General features: G+C 47.7%; 1 protein-coding gene across 2 annotated transcripts in view; it reads right to left on the bottom strand.

The window, feature by feature from the left end:
* Positions 1–22,197, bottom strand: part of pot1 (protection of telomeres 1 homolog) — a 115,752-nt gene that overhangs the window by 54,750 nt on the left and 38,805 nt on the right. For both annotated transcript variants that reach the window (XM_055650256.1, XM_055650255.1), the window contains exons 6-7: positions 18,291–18,341; positions 12,583–12,697 (exon numbers count right to left, since the gene is read on the bottom strand). In XM_055650256.1, coding sequence (XP_055506231.1) covers positions 12,583–12,697; positions 18,291–18,341 — 166 coding nt within the window. The remainder of the gene's footprint in view (positions 1–12,582; positions 12,698–18,290; positions 18,342–22,197) is intronic.

The raw sequence follows: 22,197 nt of genomic DNA on the forward strand, positions 1-22,197 counted from the left end.
ACCTGCCCGCGTTTGACCCGTATCTCTCAAAACAGTGCCCACTTTCAATGACAAGGACGCGGGTCGAGGTGGCGGGGGGAGGGGGGTGTTGGCCGCTGGAGGCTATGCCGCAGCCGTGGGAGCGCGTGGATCGGCCTCAACTATAGGAACCCTCTTTAGTCAGAGGGTAGTTAATCTGTGGAACTCATTACCACAGAGGGCTGTGGAGGCCAAGTCAGTGGATATTTTTATTTCATCCAAAATCAGTACTCCGTTCCTGCTTTTCCCCCCCATATCCCTTGATTACGTTAGCCCTGAGAGCTATATCTACCTCTCTCATGAAAACATCCAGTGAATTGGCCTCCACTGCCTGTGTGGCAAAGAATTCCACAGATTCAAAATGTTTTTCCTCATCTCAGTCCTAAATGGCCTACCCCTTACTCTTAAACTGTGACTCCTGGTTCTGGACTCCTCCAACATAGGGAACATTTTTCCTGCATCTAGACTGCCGAATCCATTAAGATCAGCCATGATTGAATGGCAGAGTAGACTCGATGGGCTGAACGGCCCAATTCTACTCCTATAATTTGTGAACCCTCGGAGATCAATTGGAAGCGGCCTACAGTGGCATGTAAGGAGGCTCTTATAAATTGCGGAGTCAGGGAATATGGGGGCAGCGCAGGAACGGGGTACTGATTGGGGATGATCAGCCATGATCACATTGGATGGCGGTGCTGGCTCGAAAGGCCTAATGGCCTACTCCTGCACCTATTGTCTATTGTAAGCCACTGACAGCATTGCCAGGCCAGACCACACCGATCTAATTCCACAGTCAGGCCTTTAAGGCCGTGATAAGACTCTGGCGTTTTAAGAACTTGAAACGTGAAGAGCGCAAGATGGCGCCGGGGGGGGGGGCAGAGCAGTGCGTTTGGACGCTGCCCGAGTGAAGTCCGCTGTTCTCGCACCCCAATTGTTGCACTCTTCTACTTGTAGGCCCGGCTCGCTCACCGTGGACTCCGAACCGACCCCGGGCCACCAGCGTCGCCGGGAACCGTGCCGCCGAGAGCGAGGAGAGGCCACGAGACGAGGTGGACCGCCGAGAACAACGGTGAGACCCGGGTTCAAGATTCCAGCGTCTGCCGTCCCTCGTGTCCCCATCTGCAGCGACTTCACATTTCCTTTTGAAATTTCCACCGAGTCTGAAGAAGGGTCTCGACCCGAAAACGGCGCCCATTCCTTCTCTCCAGAGATGCTGACTATCCCGCGGAGTTACTCCAGCATTTTGTGTCCATCTTCGGTTTAAACCAGCACCTGCAGTTCCTTCTTCCACGATATTTCAACTAGGTCCCGCTGAAGGGAATGACAGCAGGTCATAACACGTTCAAATATTCATGCCGTTCAATAAGGTAATGGATTTTCTTTTAATTACCACAGTATTTTTTCATACTGGCACACAGAAAGCCATTTGAAGTCAAAAGTCATTATTGAATCCAGTTTACACTCATTATCCAGCATCAGCATTTCTGAGTTGCTGCTTACTTTACTGCTTCAATAACGAAACACAAACAGAAACAAAGAACATATTTCATATGTAGTGTATTTGGACAAAACCCAAAGCAAATTGGAGGAACAGCACCTCATATTTAGCTTGGGCAGCGGTATGAATATTAACTTCTCTAACTTCAAGTAACCCTTGCTTTTCCCTCTCTCTCCATCCCTCCTGCAACCTAGTTCTCCGACCAGTCTGACAGTCCTCCTGATTAAATTTTCCATTGTATGCCTCGTTGTCACCTTCCCTTAGCTTACAATGTTCTATTCAACATTTTCCTTGATTTTCGTCCGCTTTGATCTCTCGTTTTCATACATCACCATTCCATATCTCGTTTCCCTCTCCAGACTCTCAGTCTGAGGAAGAGTCTCGACCTGACCACCCATTCCTTCTACAGAGATGCTGCCTGTCCCGCTGAGTTACTCCAGCTTTTTGTGTCTGTCCTCAGTTTAAACCAGCAGTTCCTTCCCACACACCCCAGCATTGTGGAGCTCTGTAGTCCTAGGATGATGTGTTTGACTCATAACCGCCTCAGTAACCACCAAAAGTAAGTTTCAAAAATAAAGTAATTAACGAGGAAACCTTTTTTTCCCCTCTCCCTCTCTCCAGCTACACACAATTTAGAGCGAAATAAATCTCCAGATGCCTTTTAATTTATGTGCAGTGAGGGTTATAATTGATGGGACAATAGGTTGACTGTGCTTGAGCTATATACAGTATAATGAGGCATGGATCCTGGTGGCTGCGCAAGGCTGTTGCAGAGAGAGGTATCTGTGGAGCTTTCAGCCTATTTCCCCTCAATGGTGTTAAATGAGACGAGTCGGCAATTGCTTGCACAGCGAGCTTCTAATACTCCGCACACCACTGTGCGGGCAAAATTAGGAGCACTTTACCACATGGCGTCAAGCTTCACGTTCCTTGCTAATCTGTGTTTAATCCCTTCTTATATATTTTTTTAACCAAACATAATTTAATCAATGATTTACAATGATATTCACTGTACAGAATAAGTCAAAACAAAACCCACCACCATAATACAAGTCAAACAAATATATACTAAATAAACTTCTTAGGTCCCCTTCGGTCATGGCTGACTATGGGTGTCTCCGAGGTTGGCCTGTGCGTGACTTTGTTTAACGTGGTGAGACTGGTGCACAGACAGTCCTTGACAGATCTGGGTCAGGATCCAGTGGCATGGAGTCCAAGACGACCAGAGACCCTTTTCTGCTGCAGCCTTCATCCGCCTTCCCAGCCGTTGTGATGCTCCACTAAGGTCAGCCATCATCCTCCGCCTGTTCCACCATTGAGGTCTCGGTTGGATTGCTCTTTGTCGGAGACCTCCCCCTCGACCTTACCGCCATGGGTGGCCCTACCAGGAGCATAGCTCCAGACGGCATCGCTCTCAGGATCTCAGGTCCACACAAACTTCTCCACCACGACAAGGTGACAATCCACGGAGAAAATAAACTACTAAACAACTATATCCCCATCCTTATTGAGGATATATTCCATCCATCGACCCCCCCCCCCCCCCCCCTTCTGAAGAAGGGTCTCAAACGGAAACACCACCCATTCATTCTCTCCAGAGATGCTGCTTGTCCCGCTGTGTTACCTTCAGAACTTTGTGTCTATGGACAGTATGACACAGTGGGCCGAAGGGCCTGTTTCTGTTGCATCACTCTGAGAACTTCAGAGATTCAACATCTTTTGAAGGAATTCATACACAACAGTCTGAAGAAGGGTTTTGGCCTGAAACGTTGCCTTTTTCCTTCACTCCATAGATGCTGCCGCACCAGCTGAGTTTCTCCAGCACTTTTGTCCTTCTCATACACATCTCAGTTCTAAATGATTGTCTCATATCGTGTAAGGTTCAAGGCCAGGCGGGGCACACCCAAATGCTCGTCAGACGGCAAGATCGGGAACCCGCCAGAAGGCCCATCGGATGGCGTAACTGGGAGGTAGATGGAGACGTTGGATGCGAGGAGCAAGGGCCGGTGGGAGGGTGAACCAGGGTGGCCCCGGGGACACAAAGACGGCCGGGGGGGCAAGGGGAGGAGAGGGACCTCGGTTCACGGGAACTGCTCCGGTACATCGAAACCGCGCGGGCTGACCGATCTTTGGACTCTGAATAATGGCGCCCAAAATGGCAAGTGCGATGCATGCAAAAAGAATTTCACTGGGCTGTTGCACGGGTGGCAAATAAAGCACCTGTTGAACCAGCGAGGCTCTCTTACAAGTGGAAACATCGCAATATCTTCCTTCATCCCTCTAAATACCAAAGGCGGCAAATCTAACTCTTTTAGCCTTTCATGACAAGTCAAACCCCTCATCCTGTGAACGAGCTTCTCTACTTCTCGCTGCCTCTAAAAGGCTGGCAGTATCATCAAAGACCCACACCATCCTGGCCACACACTCATCTCCCTGCTACTTTCAGGTAGAAGGTACAGGAGCCTGAAGACTGCAACAACCAGGTTCAGGAATAGCTACTTCCCCACAGCCATCAGGCTATTAAACCTGGCTCGGACAAAACTGATTATTAATAACCCATTTTCTGTTATTTGCACTTTATCAGTTTATTTATTCATGTGTGTATATATTTATATTATGGTATATGGACTCACTTATCTGTTTTGTAGTAAATCCCAACTATGTTGTGTGTGCTGAAGCAAAGCAAGAATTTCATTGTCCTATACAGGGACACACGACAATAAACTCACTTGAACTTGAACTACTGTATTCTGACCGCAGCCAGTGGCCGTACATCCTTCCTTCAATATGGGGGATGATTAGTTGTGTCGTCTTGTCAATGGCAGCTTGTGAAACGGTTCGATATGGACAGTGCCCATAAGTGTTTGGACCAATGTTCCCGAAGGGTATGATTTCCGGTTGCTTTTATGTGCATCTTGCATATATATATATATCACGCACAAAAAACACGCACCAGTCAATCCAATTTCTTGCCCGACGTTCCCTTGAGCAGAGTATTATGAAATACGAGCGGCAGGAGGCAGGTTTTTTAACACCAGCTGTCATTTGATTCAAATGGCTCCACAGGGTTACATCGAGTGAACCTGCCAGCCAATTAAACTGTGGAGCAATCAACTCTCCCTACTCCATTATTACAACTACCGCCCAGCCATCTTTCCAAGCGATGATTCAGATTGAACAGTTTAACTGCTAGCAGTGAATTGCAAACGGGCAATCCACTAAACTGTCGGAACGGTGACAATTACTGAACTTCTTGCAGGATGGATGGATGGCCGCAAAATGCTAGAGTAACTCAGCGGGTCAGGCAGCGTCACGTAGACTTGATGGGCCGAAGAATGGGTGACGTTTTGGGTCAAGACACTTCTTCAGACTGAGAGTCAGGGGTGAGAGAGATATGAAAGGCAAGGTGTGAAAACGTCAGATCAAAGCAGACGATGATATGGAAATGTGTCCATTGTTAGCTGAGGGGAAGGTGACGAGGAGGCATACAAACAGTAAAATCTAACCCTGAGGATGGCGAAATGAGTCGGAGAATTAGGGTGGGGAGGGATGGGGAGAGAGGGAACACAAGGGTTACTTGAAGTTAGAGAAATCAAAATTGATACCGCAGGGTTGTAAGCAGCCCAAGCAAAATATGAGGTGCTGCTCATACAATTTGCGTTTGGCCTCACTCTGACAGTGGAGGAGGCCCAGGACAGAACGGTCAGTGTGGGAATGGGAGGAGGAGTTAAAGTGTTTGCGATTATCAGAGGAGCTGGTCAGTTGAACAAATGTGGATTGAAAGACACTTGCACAATATGCAGGCTGCTTTGAATGAGAATAATAGACAAAAGGGTTTTGATTCGTACAGCATCTTCCACAACCTATCCGGACATCCCAGAATACTTCACAGCTAATTAAGAACCTGTTGGTGTGTGGAAACGAACAGCAATTACATAAAATGACCTGACGATCTGTTTTACTGGTGGAGAGGTTCTGCTCTCTTCCAAATTAGCAGGGCCTTTCATTGAACCTCTCATCCAACAGACAGCATCTCAGGCAATGCAGCTTCCACTCTGGGCTGCACTGGGATGGCAGACGAGAAGGCACAAAGAGCTGGAGTAACTCAGCGGGTCAGGCAGCATCTCGGGATGACCTGAAGGGTCATCTGAAGAAGGGTTTCGGCCCGAAATGTTGCCTATTTCCTTCACTCCATAGATGCTGCTGCACCCGCTGAGTTTCTCCAGCACTTTTGTCTACTCTCAGGTCAGGACCCTTTAGTTTAGTTTACGGGCCTGTCCCACTTTCACGACCTCTGCCGAGATAGCCCGTGACTCATACTCGCAGCATGGTCGTCACGAGGTTGTAGGGGGTCGTAGGTATGTCCTAGCAGGCCGTGATGCTAGTCGTAGCTACTCGTGGCATCAAGTAGGTCGGGGCGTTTTTTTCTAGCATAATGAAAAATGTCCATGAGTAAAAAAGGTTGTGAATTAGGTCGTGAAAGTGGGACAGGCCCTTTAGAGATACAGCGTGGAAACAGGCCCTTCGGCCCACCGAGTCCAGCCAGCGATCCCCGCACATTAACACTATCCTACACACACTATGGACAATGTACAATGATACCAAGCCAATTAACCTACAAACCTGTACGGCTTTGGAGTGTGGGAGGAAGCCAGAGATCTCGGAAAAAAACCCACGTGGTCACAGGGAGAAGGTACAAACTCCGTACAGACAAGCGCCCATAGTAGAACAACAGACAGCCAACCATGCCACCTCTGGGTGCCCGCTCTATCACCCACCAAATGGAACTCAGGGCCTGGCAGACATTGACGCAGAGACAACAACCTGGCTGCTCAACACCCGGCTTGAGATCTAACTATTCCTTTGGTTTATGTTTCATTCGCAACAAGAAGTCAGATTGAACCCGGGTCTCTGGCGCTGTAAAGCACACTCCAAAGGCATACAGGTTTGTAGGCTAATTGGTCTCGGTAAAATTGTAAATTGTCCCTGGTGTGTGTAGGAAAGTGTTAGTGTGCGGGGATCGCTGGTCGACGTGGACTAGGTGGGCCAAAGCGCCTGTTTCTGTGCTGTATCTCTAAAATAAACTAAAAGTTGGGGCACAGTCTGTACATTCTTGATTAGAACAGGAGTCAGACGCTATGGGGAGAAGGCAAGAGAATAGGGTTAGCAGGGAGAGATAGATCAGCCATGATTGAATAGCGGAGTAGACTTGATAGGCTGAATGGCCAAATTCGACTCCTATTCCTTATGGAAACATAGGAAGTGCAGGAGTAGGCCATTCGGCCCTTCGAGCCAGCACCACCATTCAGTATGATCACGGCTGATCATCCAGAATCAGTACCCCGTTCCTGCCTTCTCCCCATATCCCCTGATATCCCTATATCTAACTCTCTCCTGAATACATCCAGTGAATTGGCCTCCACTGCTTTCTGTGGCAGAGAATTCTTACGATCATATGACAGTTGAGAGAGAGGGGGAAGAGTAGATGAGGGGATTTTGACATATCTACACTTGGAGAATTCAATGCCATCCCACACTACTTTTGACTGATTTGTCTCCCCATTTGAGAAAGCACTTGTCAGCTAAAGACACAAGACAGCTGGTGAACAGCTCGCGACTGAGCTGTTAATGTCTGCTGTCAGGTGCTTGCAAGTGGAAGTCATTCGCTCTGCAGCTCGTCTTTTTGCCGCCCGAATGAGTCGTTGCTGATGGTCATACATTGATTTTATACGAGGCCTTTACGCAGCGCGAGGCAGGCACATTGCGTGTTTGAAGTCACGCTGAGGGACAACGTCACTGCTCCGAGCTTTGGACTCCAGCGAATGCAGCGCGCGGAAACAGGCTCTTCAGCCCTCCTAGGCCGCGCAAGCACCCCGTACACACTACACACCTACCTACACACAAGGGACAATTTTTACCTCAGCCAACTGACCAAAAAAACTTGTACGTCTTTGGAGTGTTGGGGGAAATTTGAGCACCCGGAGAAAACCCACGCGGTCACAAGGAGAAGGTACAGTACAGACAGCACCCGTAGACAGGATCGAACCCCGGGTCTTGGGTGCTGTCAGGCAGCAACTCTACAACTGCGCCACCATGCCGCTCAACGCTTGTGTCCATTCACTGTGTGTCTTGCAGTGTGAGGCTGCGGGGAGGTGGGAGCCTTGCTCAGTACCTCTTCAACACTGCTCTCAGTGTAGTCCGAAGATAGACACAAAAAGCTGGAGTAACTCAATGGGACAGGCAGCATCTCTGGTGAAAAGGGAATGGGTGACGTTTCCGGGTCTACAAGGATGTGGGGTCTCGACCCGAAACTTCACCTACTCCTTTTCTCCAGGGATGCTGCCTGACCAGCTGGGTTACTCCAGCTTTTTGTGTCTATCTTCGGTTTAAACCAGCATCTGCAGTTCCTTCCTGCACACGAGTACATTTAATTGGCCATTGAGCATACTAACATGGTGACATAGTGTACACACGTTAAGCTGAACAATAAACTAGTCAGTGTTGCTGACTTTAATCAAATGATTCACATCAGTTCAGAGACGATAAACAGTGATGGACAAACATAGAAAATAGGTGCAGGAGGAGGCCATTCGACCCTTCGAGCCAGCACTGCCATTCAATATGATCATGGCTGATCATCCTATTCCATTAGCCCAAAGAGCTAAATCTAACTCTCTCTTGAAAGAGAGTGATCTCTCAACAGGAAGGAAGACTTTGGGTAAGAGAAACTTGCGACTTGTCCTGTCTCCACGTGAGGGCAATAAGTAAGTTTTAGTTTAGTTTAGGGCTTGGTTTTCTTTGTCCATCGCTTATCCTGGAGTTATAGCACAAGTACTTTGTGGTTTAATTGTAATTAAGAGATACAGCACGGAAACAGGCCCTTCGGCCCACCGAGTCCGTGCCGACCAGCGATCGCCATACACTAGCACTATCCTACATGCTAGGGGCCATTTACCAACCCAATTAGCCTACAAACCTGTACATCTTTGGAGCGTGGGAGGAAACTGGAACACCCGGAGAAAACCCACGCAGGTCACGGGGAGAACGTGCAAGCTCCGTACAGACGGCACTGTGGCGCTGCAAGGGAGCAATTCTACCGCTGTGCCACCAATAAACAATAATTTGTCCACTCCCCACATTATCGATCACATAAAAGGCAAGTATGTCGACCTTGGTCACAAGTCTGGTTCACTGTATGAAGACGTGGCCATCCAATGCTACTCAATGATGGCATCTCCTGAAAACTATTGCGTTTCATTTCTTTCCCAAGACACCCCCAAGAGGGATGGTACCTCCTAGAATACAACTGACATGGAAACCAAAAGGACACAAAGTGCTGGAGTAACTCAGTGAGTCAGGCAGCATTTCTGGAGATCATGTATAGGTGGCGTTTCGGGTCGGGACCCTTCTTCAGACTCTGTAGTTATGTTTAAGACTCAGAATTTGAAGAAGGCTCTCAGCCCAAAATGTCACCTATCAGCCTGAAGAATGGTCCCCACTTCTCCTTGTTCTCCAGAGGCGTTGCCTGACCTGCTGAGTTACTCCAGCACTTTGTGTACTTTCATGCATTAACCGTATCTGCATTTCTTTGTTTCAATGTTATGACTTTGAACTCACTTCAAGTGCACAAGAGCACACAGCAGTCAAGAAATGCTGTTCCACTCCAGAGAACTCAATGTTCAGGCACAAAGCATTGAAAATGCACTAAGCACATCTAGAGTCTGGGGAAATCTGTGAGATTCAGACTTTTAGGCGTTAGAGATACACCGCGGCATCAAGCCCATCGCCCCACTGAGTTCGCACCGACCAGCGATCCCCGTATACTAACGCTATCCTACACACACACACGAGAGACAATTTACAATTAACCGAAGGCAATTAACCTGCAAACCTGTACGGCTTTGGAGTGTGGGAGGAAACCAGAGTACCTGGAGAAAACCCACGCGGTCACAGGGAGAAGGTACAAACTCCGTTCAGACGGCATACGTAGTCGGGATCGAACCCGGGCCTCTGCCGCAGTGAGGCGGCGTCTCTACCCACTCTCGCCACCGTGACCCCCCCCCCCCCCCCCCCGATCGCAATGTTTCAGACTCGGGAGCCTTAAACGGCCCAGTTTTTGCTGAGGACGGGCACCGGGTCTGAAACGTTAATCGTCTCTCTTTCCGCAGATGCTGCCCAACAAGCCGAATGTTTCCGGCACTTTCGGCTTCGATCCCCTGCAGAGCGAGTCACCTGACTGACGACACTCCAGTGCAACAGCCCCCGGGGAACAAAGATTACTGCGCAAGGCAGGAAAGGCACACTGCTTACACTCTAATCTGACACCTGGCATTTGAAACGAACACTGCCTCAGCTGCAAGCTCGCTCCGCCAACTTGACCCGCAGCCCGGGTTTAATGGATGCTTTTTAAAATGCAGAGCCGCTCTCTAATTATGGCCTGTGACAAAGATTAGAATCATTTAGGTCAAACCACGGGATGCGGCGCTGAGGATGCTTAGTGCTTCGGCTGAACGGGCACAAACCTTCCTCGCTGTCTCATGCATCTGGTGGCGGCGCTGTAACGCACCACCCACTGGCTCCAGATGCGTGGGACAGCGAGAAAATACTGCGACAGTTCTGCCGAAGCACCAATGCATCCTCTGCGCCGCATCCTGCAGTCTCCACCACCACCTCACGCGCTTGGGAGAGTCTTGGACCAGAGGTCGCAGCCTCAGAATTATTTTTAAGGCAGATAGATAGATTCTTGAATGGTACGGGTGTGTCAGGGGTTATGGGGAGAAGGCAGGAGAACGGGGTTAGGAGGTAGAGATAGATCAGCCAATGATTGAATGGCGGAATAGACTTGATGGGCTGAATGGCCTAATTCTGCTCCCATCACTTATGACCTTCATCAATGCGACCACAATGCCTGGTGACCGAGAGTTAACCTCTCGGCTGCTGGGTAGTTGACTGCGTGACATTGGGCAACATTGGGTCATGCTCAGCTGGGGAGAAAAGAAAACTCATTTGCAAATTCCAGCACGGAAGAAATAAATAAGTGACGTGCAGCAATGGAACGAGACACAAAAATGCTGGAGTAACTCAGCGGGACAGGCAACATCTCTGGAGTGGAGGAATGGGTGACGTTTCGGGTCGAGACCCTCTGCCTGGAACGTGCTGGCAGGACTTGGTGGCATTTAAGAAACTTTTAGAGGCACATAGAGGGATGGAGGGATAGGGACCACGTGCAGACAAGGGGAGATTTTAGCTTTGGATCTGGGCGTCGACAATGTTCCTGTTCTGTGTTCTTTTACAATACGCAAAACGGACCAAGCATCGCCTGGCATCTTCGCCAGCAATAGTTTTAATTTAGTTAGCGAGGATTTTAAGCCACCCCAGCAGCAGCAGTGAGCTTGACAGTATAATTACACGCAGGCTCGAGCTGCTGCGGCAATCCAATAAATGTTACCGCTCTTGTTACCTCTCTGCTCGGCAGTGAACTCAACAGCAAAGGGCAGGCAGTCAGGTTTGCTGTGGAAGTGCAGAGGTAATGAGGACTGACTTTGCCACGGAGACTGCCCCCTGGGGTCATGCCAAGCTCAATCAGAAGCACACACGCCACAGCGCAGCAGCTGCGGACACCTCCGCCCACCTCCCTCGCGCGATGTCGCTACAATGAGAAATTCTGAAACCTTTCAAAGTCAACGTGGGCGGTCGAAAGGGCAAGCTTAAAAAAAAAAAGCCAATCTCGTACATGATCCTAGCCAGCCTGTAGTTTCGTATTTTAGTTTAGAGATACAGCATGGAAACAGGCCCGAGTCCGCGCAAGCCAGCGACCCCCACTCACTTACACTATCCTACACACACTTATACCTTATTAAGTCAGGCCAGCGGGACAGGCAGCATCGCTGGAGAGAAGGAATGGGTGACGTTTCGGGTCGAGACCCTTCTTCACACTGACGTCGGGGGGAGGAGGAGATACATAGAAAAGGATGTGTAAGGTGTGAAAACGGGGCAAAGGGAATGGAGATCAAGGAAAATGTAGAATAGATCATTGTTAGTTGGGAGAAGGCAGCACCAAAGCAAACAGAGATAAAATGTAGTCGGAGACAGCAAGGCCGGTTGGAGAACTGGGAAGAGGGAGGGATGGAGAGAGAGGGAAAGCCTGAAGTGCAACTGAGATAGTTTGTAGTTCAAAGTTTAGTTGGTGATTGTAGTGTTTAATAGCCTAATGGTTGTTGGGAAGAAGCTGTTCCTGACCTTGCGGGTCTTCAGAAGATGCATCTTTGAGGAGAGAGAAGGGCTCGAACTGCTACCAGGGGTCACACATCCAAGGGGTTTTATTACAGGAAGCAGACAAATTGGATTTTACGAGTCTGAAATTGTTCAACCAAGAAGATGAGTGAAAACCCAAAGAAAAAAGTTGGTTTATTTTCTTGAAACAAAATGCTGGAAGAATGAGGACACAAAATGCTGGAGTAACTCAACGGGTCAGGCAGTATCTCTGGAGAGAAGGAATAGGTCAAGAAGGGTCTCGACCCAAAGCGTCCCCCTTTCCTTTTCTCCAGAGATGGTGCATGACCCGCTGAGTTACTCCAGCTTTATGTGCCCGTCTTCGGTGTAAACCGGCATCTGCAGTTCCTTCCTACACGCTCTAAGGATGTGCATTGCCTCATTAGAAATAGCAGTAGAAACAAAATGAGCAAAGAACTAAAACCAAGGTCCAAAATATCCAAAGGCGAAACAATGGAAAGGAATGAGCGTAAGTAGGAAGCTCAGTTCGTAAATTCATAAATCTAGGAACAGAATTAGGCCATTCGGCCCATCGTGTCTACTCTGCCATTTAATCATGGCAGATCTATCTTTCCCTCTCAACCGCATTCTACTGCCTTCTCCCCATAACCCCCGACATCCGTACTGATCAAGATGCAAATACACATCTGACTATCCTGCTGATACAATACTGTTCTATAATTAACCTTTAGCGAATTCACATTGTGTCATATCACACCCTGCCCATTTGCAATGGTACAGTTCTACTTATGTTATATACTCAGACGTCATGCAAGTCACAAGTTCTTATGTACCTGTTCCTTTGCTGCGATAAGGCTGCTTAAAGAATTTCACAACACCGTATACGTTGACAGTGACTCCATCTTTGATCGTATTGAGCGGCGCGTATGTATAATCCTGCATGACGACCTAGATAAAGAGAGCACAAAAATAACGCCAGTCACAAAATTAACGCATTCTCCTGCAATCTCGAATCATTCGGTCCAGCTGGGTTACAAAGGCGACTACAACGTTTTAGTTTAGAGATGCAGCATGAATACGGCCCACCGAGTCCACATCGACCAGCGATCTCCCCTACGCCAGCACTACCCTACACACAAGGGACAATTTACAGCAACCAATTAACCTACAAACCTGCACGTCCTTGGAAAGTGGTGGGAAACCGGAGCACCCGGAGAAAACCCACGCGGTCACATGGAGACCATACAAACTCCATACGGACAGTGCTCATGTAGGGGGTGATCATTGGTGAGGAGTGAAAGATTTAATAGGGACTTTTTTTTTTTTTTTTTTTTTTTAAATAGGAGCTACATTTTTTTCCCACACAAAGGGTGATAGGAATATGGAACGAGCTGCCAGAGGAGGTAGTTGAGGCAGTTACTATTACAAGTTAAAAAAAAACACTTGGACAGGTACATGGATAGGATAGGTTTGGAGGGATGTGGAGCAAACACAGACAGGTGGGACTAGTGTAGATGGAACTAGTGTAGATGGGATATGTTGGTCGGCATGGGCAAGTTGGGCCGAAGGGCCCGTTTCCACACTGTAAGACTCTAGGACTCTAAGAGAACACACGTCCAACTCCACAATACCCACAAGCAGGAAAACAAGAGACAAGAATAAATGCACTTTTGTCCAGACTGACATAGAAACAAAATGCCAAGTAACTCAGCGGGGCAGGCAGCATCTCTGGATAGAAGGAATGGGTGACGTTTCGGGTCGAGACCCATCTTCAGACTGAGTTAGACAAAGCCCATTATTAAACGTGTGTAGGATACTGCTAGTGTACGGGGTGATCGCTGGTCCGTGTGGACTCGGTGGGCCAAAGGGCTAATTTCTACGCTGTATCTCTAAAGTCGAAAAGGCTCTTCAAAGTTTCACCATGACTGTCAAGCGATTTGGGGCAATTTCAAAACGTACATTTTTCAATCCAAGATTTTTTTTCTTTAACTGTAGGTGGCGCAGGAGTAGAGTTGCTGCCCTAAGGGCCTGTCGCACTTGGGCGTCATCTGCGTGTCATTTACGCGACATAACTTACGCGTCGTGACGTGCACGTGATGCGCCAATGGTGCACATTACGTGCACATGGTGCGTGGTGACGTAGGCAGTGACACGCGACGCCCCAGGATTATGGGATGTACAAAATCTTTGCGCACCATCTGCATGACGCCCAAGTGGGACAAGCCCTTTACAGCGGCAGAGACCCGGGTTCGACCCTGACTACTGGTGCTTGTCTGTACGGAGTTTGTACGTTCTCCCCGTGGCCTGCGTGGGTTTAATCCGGGATCTCTGGTTTCCTCCCACACTCCAAAGACGTACAGGTTTGTAAGCTTGGTAAAAACATAAATTGTCCCTTGTGTGTGCGTGGGATAGTGTTAGTGTGCGGAGATTGCTGGTCGGCGCAGACTCAGTGGGCCGAAGGGCCTGTTTCAGCGCTGTATCTTTAAACTACAAAAAGAGTTGCCAGTATCTAGTTCAAATCAAATCCCATTGTCTGCACTGTATACATGAGTGTCCTTGCCACAGCTTTTCCTGACACCAACAATGTTTGAAATGGCATTAAGGATGTATTAAATATCTACCATAATGACACTTGCCTGAGGTAACATCATTTGTGCTCATTAAAAGTGAAAATTGAAGCTTTTAATAGATCAGCTCACCGACCACCTACCAACTGTTAGGTTATTATGACGTAAAAGATTTAACCACCTGCTTTGGCCACAAGCAAAATGGATTACGAGCCGACAGGTGTTTTGAAAATGACTTACAAGTTTGTGTTATTAGCAATTAGTTTCCAAAGCCCAGCGCCCACTGTTTTCTCCAATTATACAGAAACCATTGCCAAGGCTTTAGATGATCATCCAAACACTAGTACATCACCCAAGCTTCAGACACATGCTCAGATGGCAAGTTCCAAGGGGTGGCACAGTGGCGCAGCAGTAGTCACAGCCTTACTGCGCCAGAGACCCGTGTTTGATCCTGACTACGGGTGCTGTCTGTACAGAGGTTGTACGTTCTCCGTGACCCGCAGGCTCCGGTTTCCTCCCACATCCCAAAGACGTGCAGGTTTGTAGATCGATTAGCTTCTGTAAATTGACCCTGCTCTGTAGGGTAGAACTATTCACAGGGAGAACGTCCAAACTCCGTACAGACAGCACCCGTAGTCAGGATCGAACCTGGGTCTCTGGTGCTGTAAGGCAGCAATTCTACTGCTGCTTCAATACTTTTTTACAAAATCGCACTTTGCAAGAGCTTCAGTAAAAAGCTGTGCTATCCACACCAATAGAGAACACCACCTTTGAAAGGGATAAGCTTGGCAGTGCAATAGAAATCATTTTTTCTCTGCACTGACTGAAGGATTAGCTTTGGTGACCCCAGCTTACAAACCGAAACACAGAAATGGTTCTGTAGTTAGAACGTGAAATAAAGATAAAGGGATGGAGAAATAACTTGTCCCTGACTGAAGAAAAATCACAGAGCTCGGACTTATCCATCTGTTGGCAGCTCCGCTCTAGGCTTCCAGGGAGCCTTTATGTGGTGCACAGGAATGTTATTTATCTATTTATGGTGACCTGTAATTGTTACAAATTTACTCTATTGATTTAGCTGCAAAGGATGGTTTGCTTGAGTTATCTATCTGTTTTTCTACAGGAACCGTGGTTCAATTTGTGTGTTGCTTTGATGATCCTTGGCTCATTTGGTTTCTTTGGTTCAGGCAGTAAATCTGTTTGAGCGACATGGGTGGCACAGTGGCGCAGCGATACCTTACAGCGCCAGAGACCAGGGTTCGAACCTGACTAAGGGTTTGGGACATGGAGTAAGGGACGCTCTCCCTGTGACCACGTGGGTTTTCTCCAGGTGTTTCGTTTTTTAGTTTAGTTTAGTGATACGGCGCCGAAACTGGCCCTTCGGCCCACTGAGTCCGTGCCGCCCAATGACTCCGTACACTGGCACCATCCTACTCACACTAGGGACAGCTTACTTTTTTCTTACTGAAGCCAAATTAACCGACAAACCTGCTCGTCTTTGGAGTGAGGGAGGAAGCCAGAGCCCAGTGCAACCGGAGAAAACCCACCCGGTCACTGAAAGAGCGTACAAACTCTGTACAGGCAGCCCCCCTCAGTCAGGATCGAACCCGGGTCTCTGGCTCTGCACCACCGTGCTCACCTCCAGTTCCCTCCCACTTTGGCCTGCCTTTCAGCCCATTGAGTCCACACTGACCATCGATCACCCATTTGCATAGTTCTACGTAATCCTATTTTCTCACCCACTCTCTCGACACATTAGGACCAATGGATGGAGGTAACCTGCAAACACTGAAAGACGAGCGGGTTTGTAGGTTAATTGGGGCGGCACGGTGGCGTAGCGGTAGAGTTGCTGTCTTACAGCGCCAGAGACCCTGGTTCAATCCCGACTACCGGTGCTGTCTGTACGGAGTTTGTTCGTTCTCCCTCTGACCTTCACGGGTTTTCTCCGGGATCTTCGGTTTCCTCCCACACTCCAAAGACGTGCAGGTTTGTAGGTTAATTGAGTTGGTATAATCGTATCAATGTAAATTGTCCCTAGCGTACGTGCAGGGATCACAGGTCGGTGGGGTTGGGTGGGCCGAAGGGCCTGTTTCCGCGCTGTATCTCCAAACTAAGTTAAAACTGGCTTCTGTAAATTGTCCTTTGGGTGTAGAACAGAACTACCCTACAGCTGATCGCCGGTGGGCGCGGACCCGGTGGGCCGAAAGGTCCTGTTTCTCGAAAGATGAGCTTGGTATTCCAGTCTGCCTCACCCACTCGTAATAAACAATGCTCGTGAAAAGCAAATCCTTGCTTTCAAACACCGTTTGTGAGTGTATCACCTTGGTCGCAATACAGTTATTGGATGGGTCGAAAAGAGCAGTTGATGGATTATCGATTGGGTTCAGCATTCATTAAATGCACAGTAAAACATGTTGCAATCTCCCACTGCAGGCAACAGAACATTTTAGTTTAAACGCTCGATAAAAGACGAAGCAAAATTTGGCAGATTCAGCAAAGCTGAAATTAAATCAGGAAATTGGTGCCAAAACAGTGCAAGTGAGAGTAAAACCGTCAACTACTCACACCAAGAGTCTTCCATCAGGATTTGTTTTAGATCATATAGTTCACTGCTGCACAGCGATACAGAGAACTATATTCTGCAATTATGAATCTTTCCCTTTGCTCTACCCATTGTATTTGAATTTGGTTGACTTACAAGACTAAGTATAGCATATATTAAGGGCAGCACGGTGGCGCAGCGGTAGAGTTGCTGCCTTACAGCGCCAGAGACCTAGGTTCAATCGTGACCACAGGTACTGTCTGTACGGGGCCTATATCTCTAAGTCTATAAAACAATGTAGAAATTAATAATAAGGATAGGAAATACAATGTTATGTGTAGGTTGTCATAGTTTCTACACTTAAATAAATCGTGGAACACCTCATTCAGTTCGGATCTAAATGATCACCTTGGCTTTGTAATGGCTGGAAAGAGAACGTTGAGGTATTTCTATTTATCAGCTCGGGGAAACCAACTAACCTCGCAAAATATTTTGAGTATCACTGATTATGCTGGAGTCAAACGGAATGCATTGAGGAGGTTTACAATTTACAGCTTAAGGGTCACAGCTTAAGGATAAGGGGGAAATCCTTTAAAACCGAGATGCTGGAATCTGGGAACTCTCTCAAACGGAATGCATTTAAGAGGGAGTTAGATGTGGCCCTTTATCAATAAGAACATTATTGTGATCACACATATTTGGCGGTGCTCGAAGGGCCGAATGGCCTACTCCTGCTAATTTCGTAAAACATTATGGAACATTCTAGTTGCCGTAAAACATAACCTATGAACCTAGGCAGGGGGCAGCACGGAGGCGCAGCGGTAGAGTTGCTGCCTTACTGCACCAAAGAACCAGGTTCGATCCCGACTACAGGTGCTGCCTGTATGGAACTTGTACGTTCTTTCCGTGACCTGCGTGGCTTTTCTCCGGGTGCTCCGGTTTCCGCCCACAATCTAAAGACGTACAGGTTGGTCGGCTGATTGGCTTGGTTCGAATTGTAAATTCTCCCTAGTGCGCAGGGATCGCTGGTCGGTGCGGACTCGGTGGGAAGGGACTTTGTATGTACCTCTAAATTAAACTAAAATGAACTAAACTGAACCAGTTCCCGTGGAAACAAAACCAGGATGTGTTTACATTTAAATCCTTTTCGTGCCACTAACAGTTTATTCTTCAATGACAACTTGGATGGGTGTAAATCCTCCATTGGGATAAAGTAAGCCTGTGGGGAGTTCTTTGAAAGACATCTACAGTACATATTTGTAGACACAAAAAGCTGGAGTAACTCAGCAGGCCATGCAGTCTGTCCCGCTGAGTTACTCCAGCTTTTTGTGTCTAACTTCACTCTAACCCAGCACCCGCAGTCCCTTCCCACACATTTATATAACTGATACAGCACAAGGACAAACATGTAGCCAGCTGAACTGGCAAATACCTTAGTCTTTCGGATGATTGCTGCTGATTCCGGCCCAGTTTTGCAGCAAACCTAAAATAGAATAACACATAAAGGTAAATAAAAATTAAAGATACAGCTGTTGAAGAATAGGCGGAATGCAGTCGGATTTACTGATTTTAAACTGTGTTGTTTGCACTATTAATTCAGATAATTCAAAGTTCCAAATTCCCACACATGTACAGTTTCAGGTCAGTTTATTGTCACGTGTACCGAGGTACAGTGAAAAGCTTTTGTTGTGTGCTATCCAGTCAGCAGAAAGACAATACATGATTACAATCAAGCCATTTACAGTATATAGATACATCATAAGGGAGCATCTTCTCTGTAGATTGTCACCTTGTTGTGGTGGAGAAGCTTGTGTGGACCTGAGATCCTGAGAGCGATGCCGTCTGGAGCTATGCTCCTGGTAGGGCCACCCATGGCGGTAAGGTCGAGGGGGAGGTCCCTGACAAAGAGCAATCCAACCGAGACCGCAACGGAGGATGATGGCTGACTTTAGTGGAGCGTCAACACTGTGGCTGGGAAGGCGGATGACGTCTGCAGCAGAAAAGGGTCTCCGGTCGTCTTGGACTCCATGCCACTGGATCCTGACCCAGATCTGTCAAGGACCGTGTGGTGGCTGTCTGTGCACCAGTCTCCCCACGTTAAACAAAGTCACGCACAGGGGGCCTCCATGAAGGCAGTCATACTCGTTTCAAGTCAAGTCAGTCAAGTTTATTTGTCACATACACATACGAGATGTGCAGTGAAATGAAAGTGGCAATGCTGCGGACTTTTGTGCAAAAGACAAACAAAACAACCAAACAAATTATAAACACAATCATAACACACATATTCTTTTACATTATAAATAATAGAAGGAAAAACGTTCTGTAGAGTTAGTCCCTGCCTAGTTAGCGACTGCCGACAGATGATGAAGGGAATAATATAATAATAATAATATATTTTATTGTCATTGCACATAAGTTCAACGAGATTTGGGTATGCAGCTTCCATCCGACATCATAACTTAAGTAACTACTAAAATTTAGATTTAGATACCCCGAGAACATGGTTTGTAAAAAGAACATTACAACAGTAAAATAGTCAAAACAGACTAAATGTGTCTATGCGACGTGACCATCCGAGGGAGACAGTCCATGGGGGTGGGGGTTACTCAGCAGGGCCGGTTCAGAGCAGCGATAGCTCTGGGAAATAAGCTGTTCCTGAGTCTGGAGGTGCGGGCGTAGAAGGCCTTGTAATGTCTGCCGTGCAGAGCAAGTGCTAGGTACAGCCAATAAAGTCCGATCAAAGATAGTCCGAGGGTCACCAATGGGGTAGATAGTAGTTGAGGACTGCTCTCTGGCTGTGGTAGGATGGTTCAGTTTCCCTAATATGACAGCATACTGCTCAAGTGCTACAGTGAACAATAGCACCATGTATCACTGCAGTGGTGGGTGCAGGGTGGACCATAAGCACAGACATGGACCCAAATAAGCAGGGTTGCCCTTGCGTGGCTAAACACAAGGCCTGGAGCGGCGGGTCGTGGCTTCATGTGGAGGCTGCTGAGGCTGCCGAGCCGCCCCCTGCTTGCCCCCACTTTATTCTACCCACACTGCCATAAACCTCACCCAGACGCAACAGCTCAGCCTCACACTCAGTGCAATGGATAATGCCCAATAAATCCAGCAACCTGCATATCCTTGTGAGTTGGTCACAGGATGTACGTGAAAACTCCATTCAAGGATAGACCCAGACAGAGCAATGTGGAGAGGATGTTTCCACTAGTGGGAGAGTCTAGGCCTAGAGGTTAGAGCCTCAGAATTAAAAGGACATTCCTTTAGGAAGGAGATGAGGAGGAGTTTCTTTGGTCAGAGGGTGATGGATCTGTGGAATTCCTTCCACACAGAAGGATGTGGAGGTCAAGTTAATGGATCATTTTAACGCAGAGATGGATAGATTCTTAATTAATACAGGGGTTATGGGGAGAAGGCAGGAGAAAGGGGTTAGGAGGGAGAGATAGATCAGCCATAATTGAAGGCGGAGTAGTCTTGAGGGGCCGAATGGTATAATTCGTCTCCTATCACTTATGAACACACTGACGGTTTCCAGAGGTTAGGATTGAACCGGCATCACTGGGGCTGTGAGGCAGCAGCTTTGCCAACTACGCCACCGATTGCTTTTTGCAAAGAAAAATCTTTCTTTAACCTTTGGCAACAATGGATTCTCTATACTCTCCAAAAGAATTATCGACAACTAATTAGTAATATTTCATTTAGTCTGAAGTTGATTATGGCACATAAGCAATAGTATAAATCATAAGGACGCCAGAGGAAAGGAATTTAATTGGGTTACGTTAATTTGTAGAACGACATTAACAAAAAAAGCAGTAATAGTTGGCTGTAATTTGGGTACAGTTCTGGTTGCCCATTTCAAAGAAAATGTGGAGGCTTTGGTGAGGAGGCAGAAGAGGTTTACCAGAATGCTGCCTGGATTAGAGGGCGTTAGCTAAAAGAGGGGTTGGCACACGTTGGAATGTTTTCTCTGGAGACGCCTAGAGAGGGTAGACAGCCTGAACCTTTTTTCCCCGCAGGGTGGGAAGGTCAATGACCAGAGGGCAAACATTTAATGGGCCTGTCCCACTTAGGCGATTTTTTTAGGCTACTGTAGGAGACTCTGCAGTCGCCACATGGTTGCCGGGTGGTTGCTGGATGGTTGGGGAGTCGCCTTCTTGGTCGTGAGGAGTTCCCGCATTCTGGGAACTAGTCGTGGCCTCGACTGAAAAATCGCCTACGTGCGACAGGACCATAAGGATAAGGGGGGGGTAAGGGGCGGTGGGGTAAGTTTAAGGCTAAGGGGGGTAAGAATCAGCAGGGAAAGACAACTAATGTAATGGCTCCTCTTTCCCATGGCTTACCATCTGAAGAAGGGTCTCAACCCGAAACATCGCCCATTCCTTCTCTCCAGAGATGCTGCCTGTCCCGCTGAATTACTCCAGCATTTTGTGTCAACCTATTGTAGTGGGTCTCTTTGCACTGCTCCAAGATTAAGGAACCAGAGCAACTTTTATACTTGAAGGCTGTATCCCAACTAACCTAGAACAGTGTCACCACAATCATACCAAATGGTGGAGAAGATTGGTGGCGGAGCGGTAGAGTTGCTGCCTCACAGCTCCAGAGATCCGCGTTCGATCTTGACTATGGGAGCTGTCTGTACAGAGTTTGTACGCTCTCCCTGTGACCTGCTTGGGTTTTCCCCGGGTGCACTGGCTTCCTCCAACACGCCAAAGACATACAGGTTTGTAGATTAAATGGCTTCTGTAAAAATGTAAAGTTTCCCTATGTCCCTAATGTGTGTAGGATAGTACTAGTGTACGGGGATCGCTGGACGGTCCGTTTCCATGCTGCGTCTCTGAAGCATCAGCAGAGGTCATCTCAAGGTAGGTGAGGTACGGCCTCCACCCGATGGGCTGAATAGCCTCCCCCAGAGTGTCAAGTAGGATCAGACTCTCTGCTGACAAACCTGCTGCCTTTCTTTTATCAGTTACTTTTTGCATATCTTTCATTAATTTGTTCTCTATCTCTCTATATCACCATCTATATCTCTTGTTTCTTTCCCCCCCCCCCCCCACTGTCAGTCTGAAGAAGAGTCTCGACCCAAAACGTTACCTACTCCTTTTCTCCGCAGATGCTGCCTGGCCCATTGAGTCACTCCAGCTTTTTGTGTCCATTTTCAGTTTAAAGAATCATCAGCAGTTCCTTCCCGCACAAACCTACCGCCACTGCTCAGCTGCAGTAAGTAGGATGGGGGAGAAGCCTTAGCTAAAACTCGATCAACAGATTCAGAGTTCCAATCCCAGCTCTTTGGATTTTTCTTCCACACACATCCAATTGAATCAATACCTTTT

Source organism: Leucoraja erinacea, chromosome 19, assembly GCF_028641065.1.
Source record: "Leucoraja erinacea ecotype New England chromosome 19, Leri_hhj_1, whole genome shotgun sequence".
NCBI classification, from domain to species: Eukaryota; Metazoa; Chordata; class Chondrichthyes; order Rajiformes; family Rajidae; genus Leucoraja; species Leucoraja erinaceus.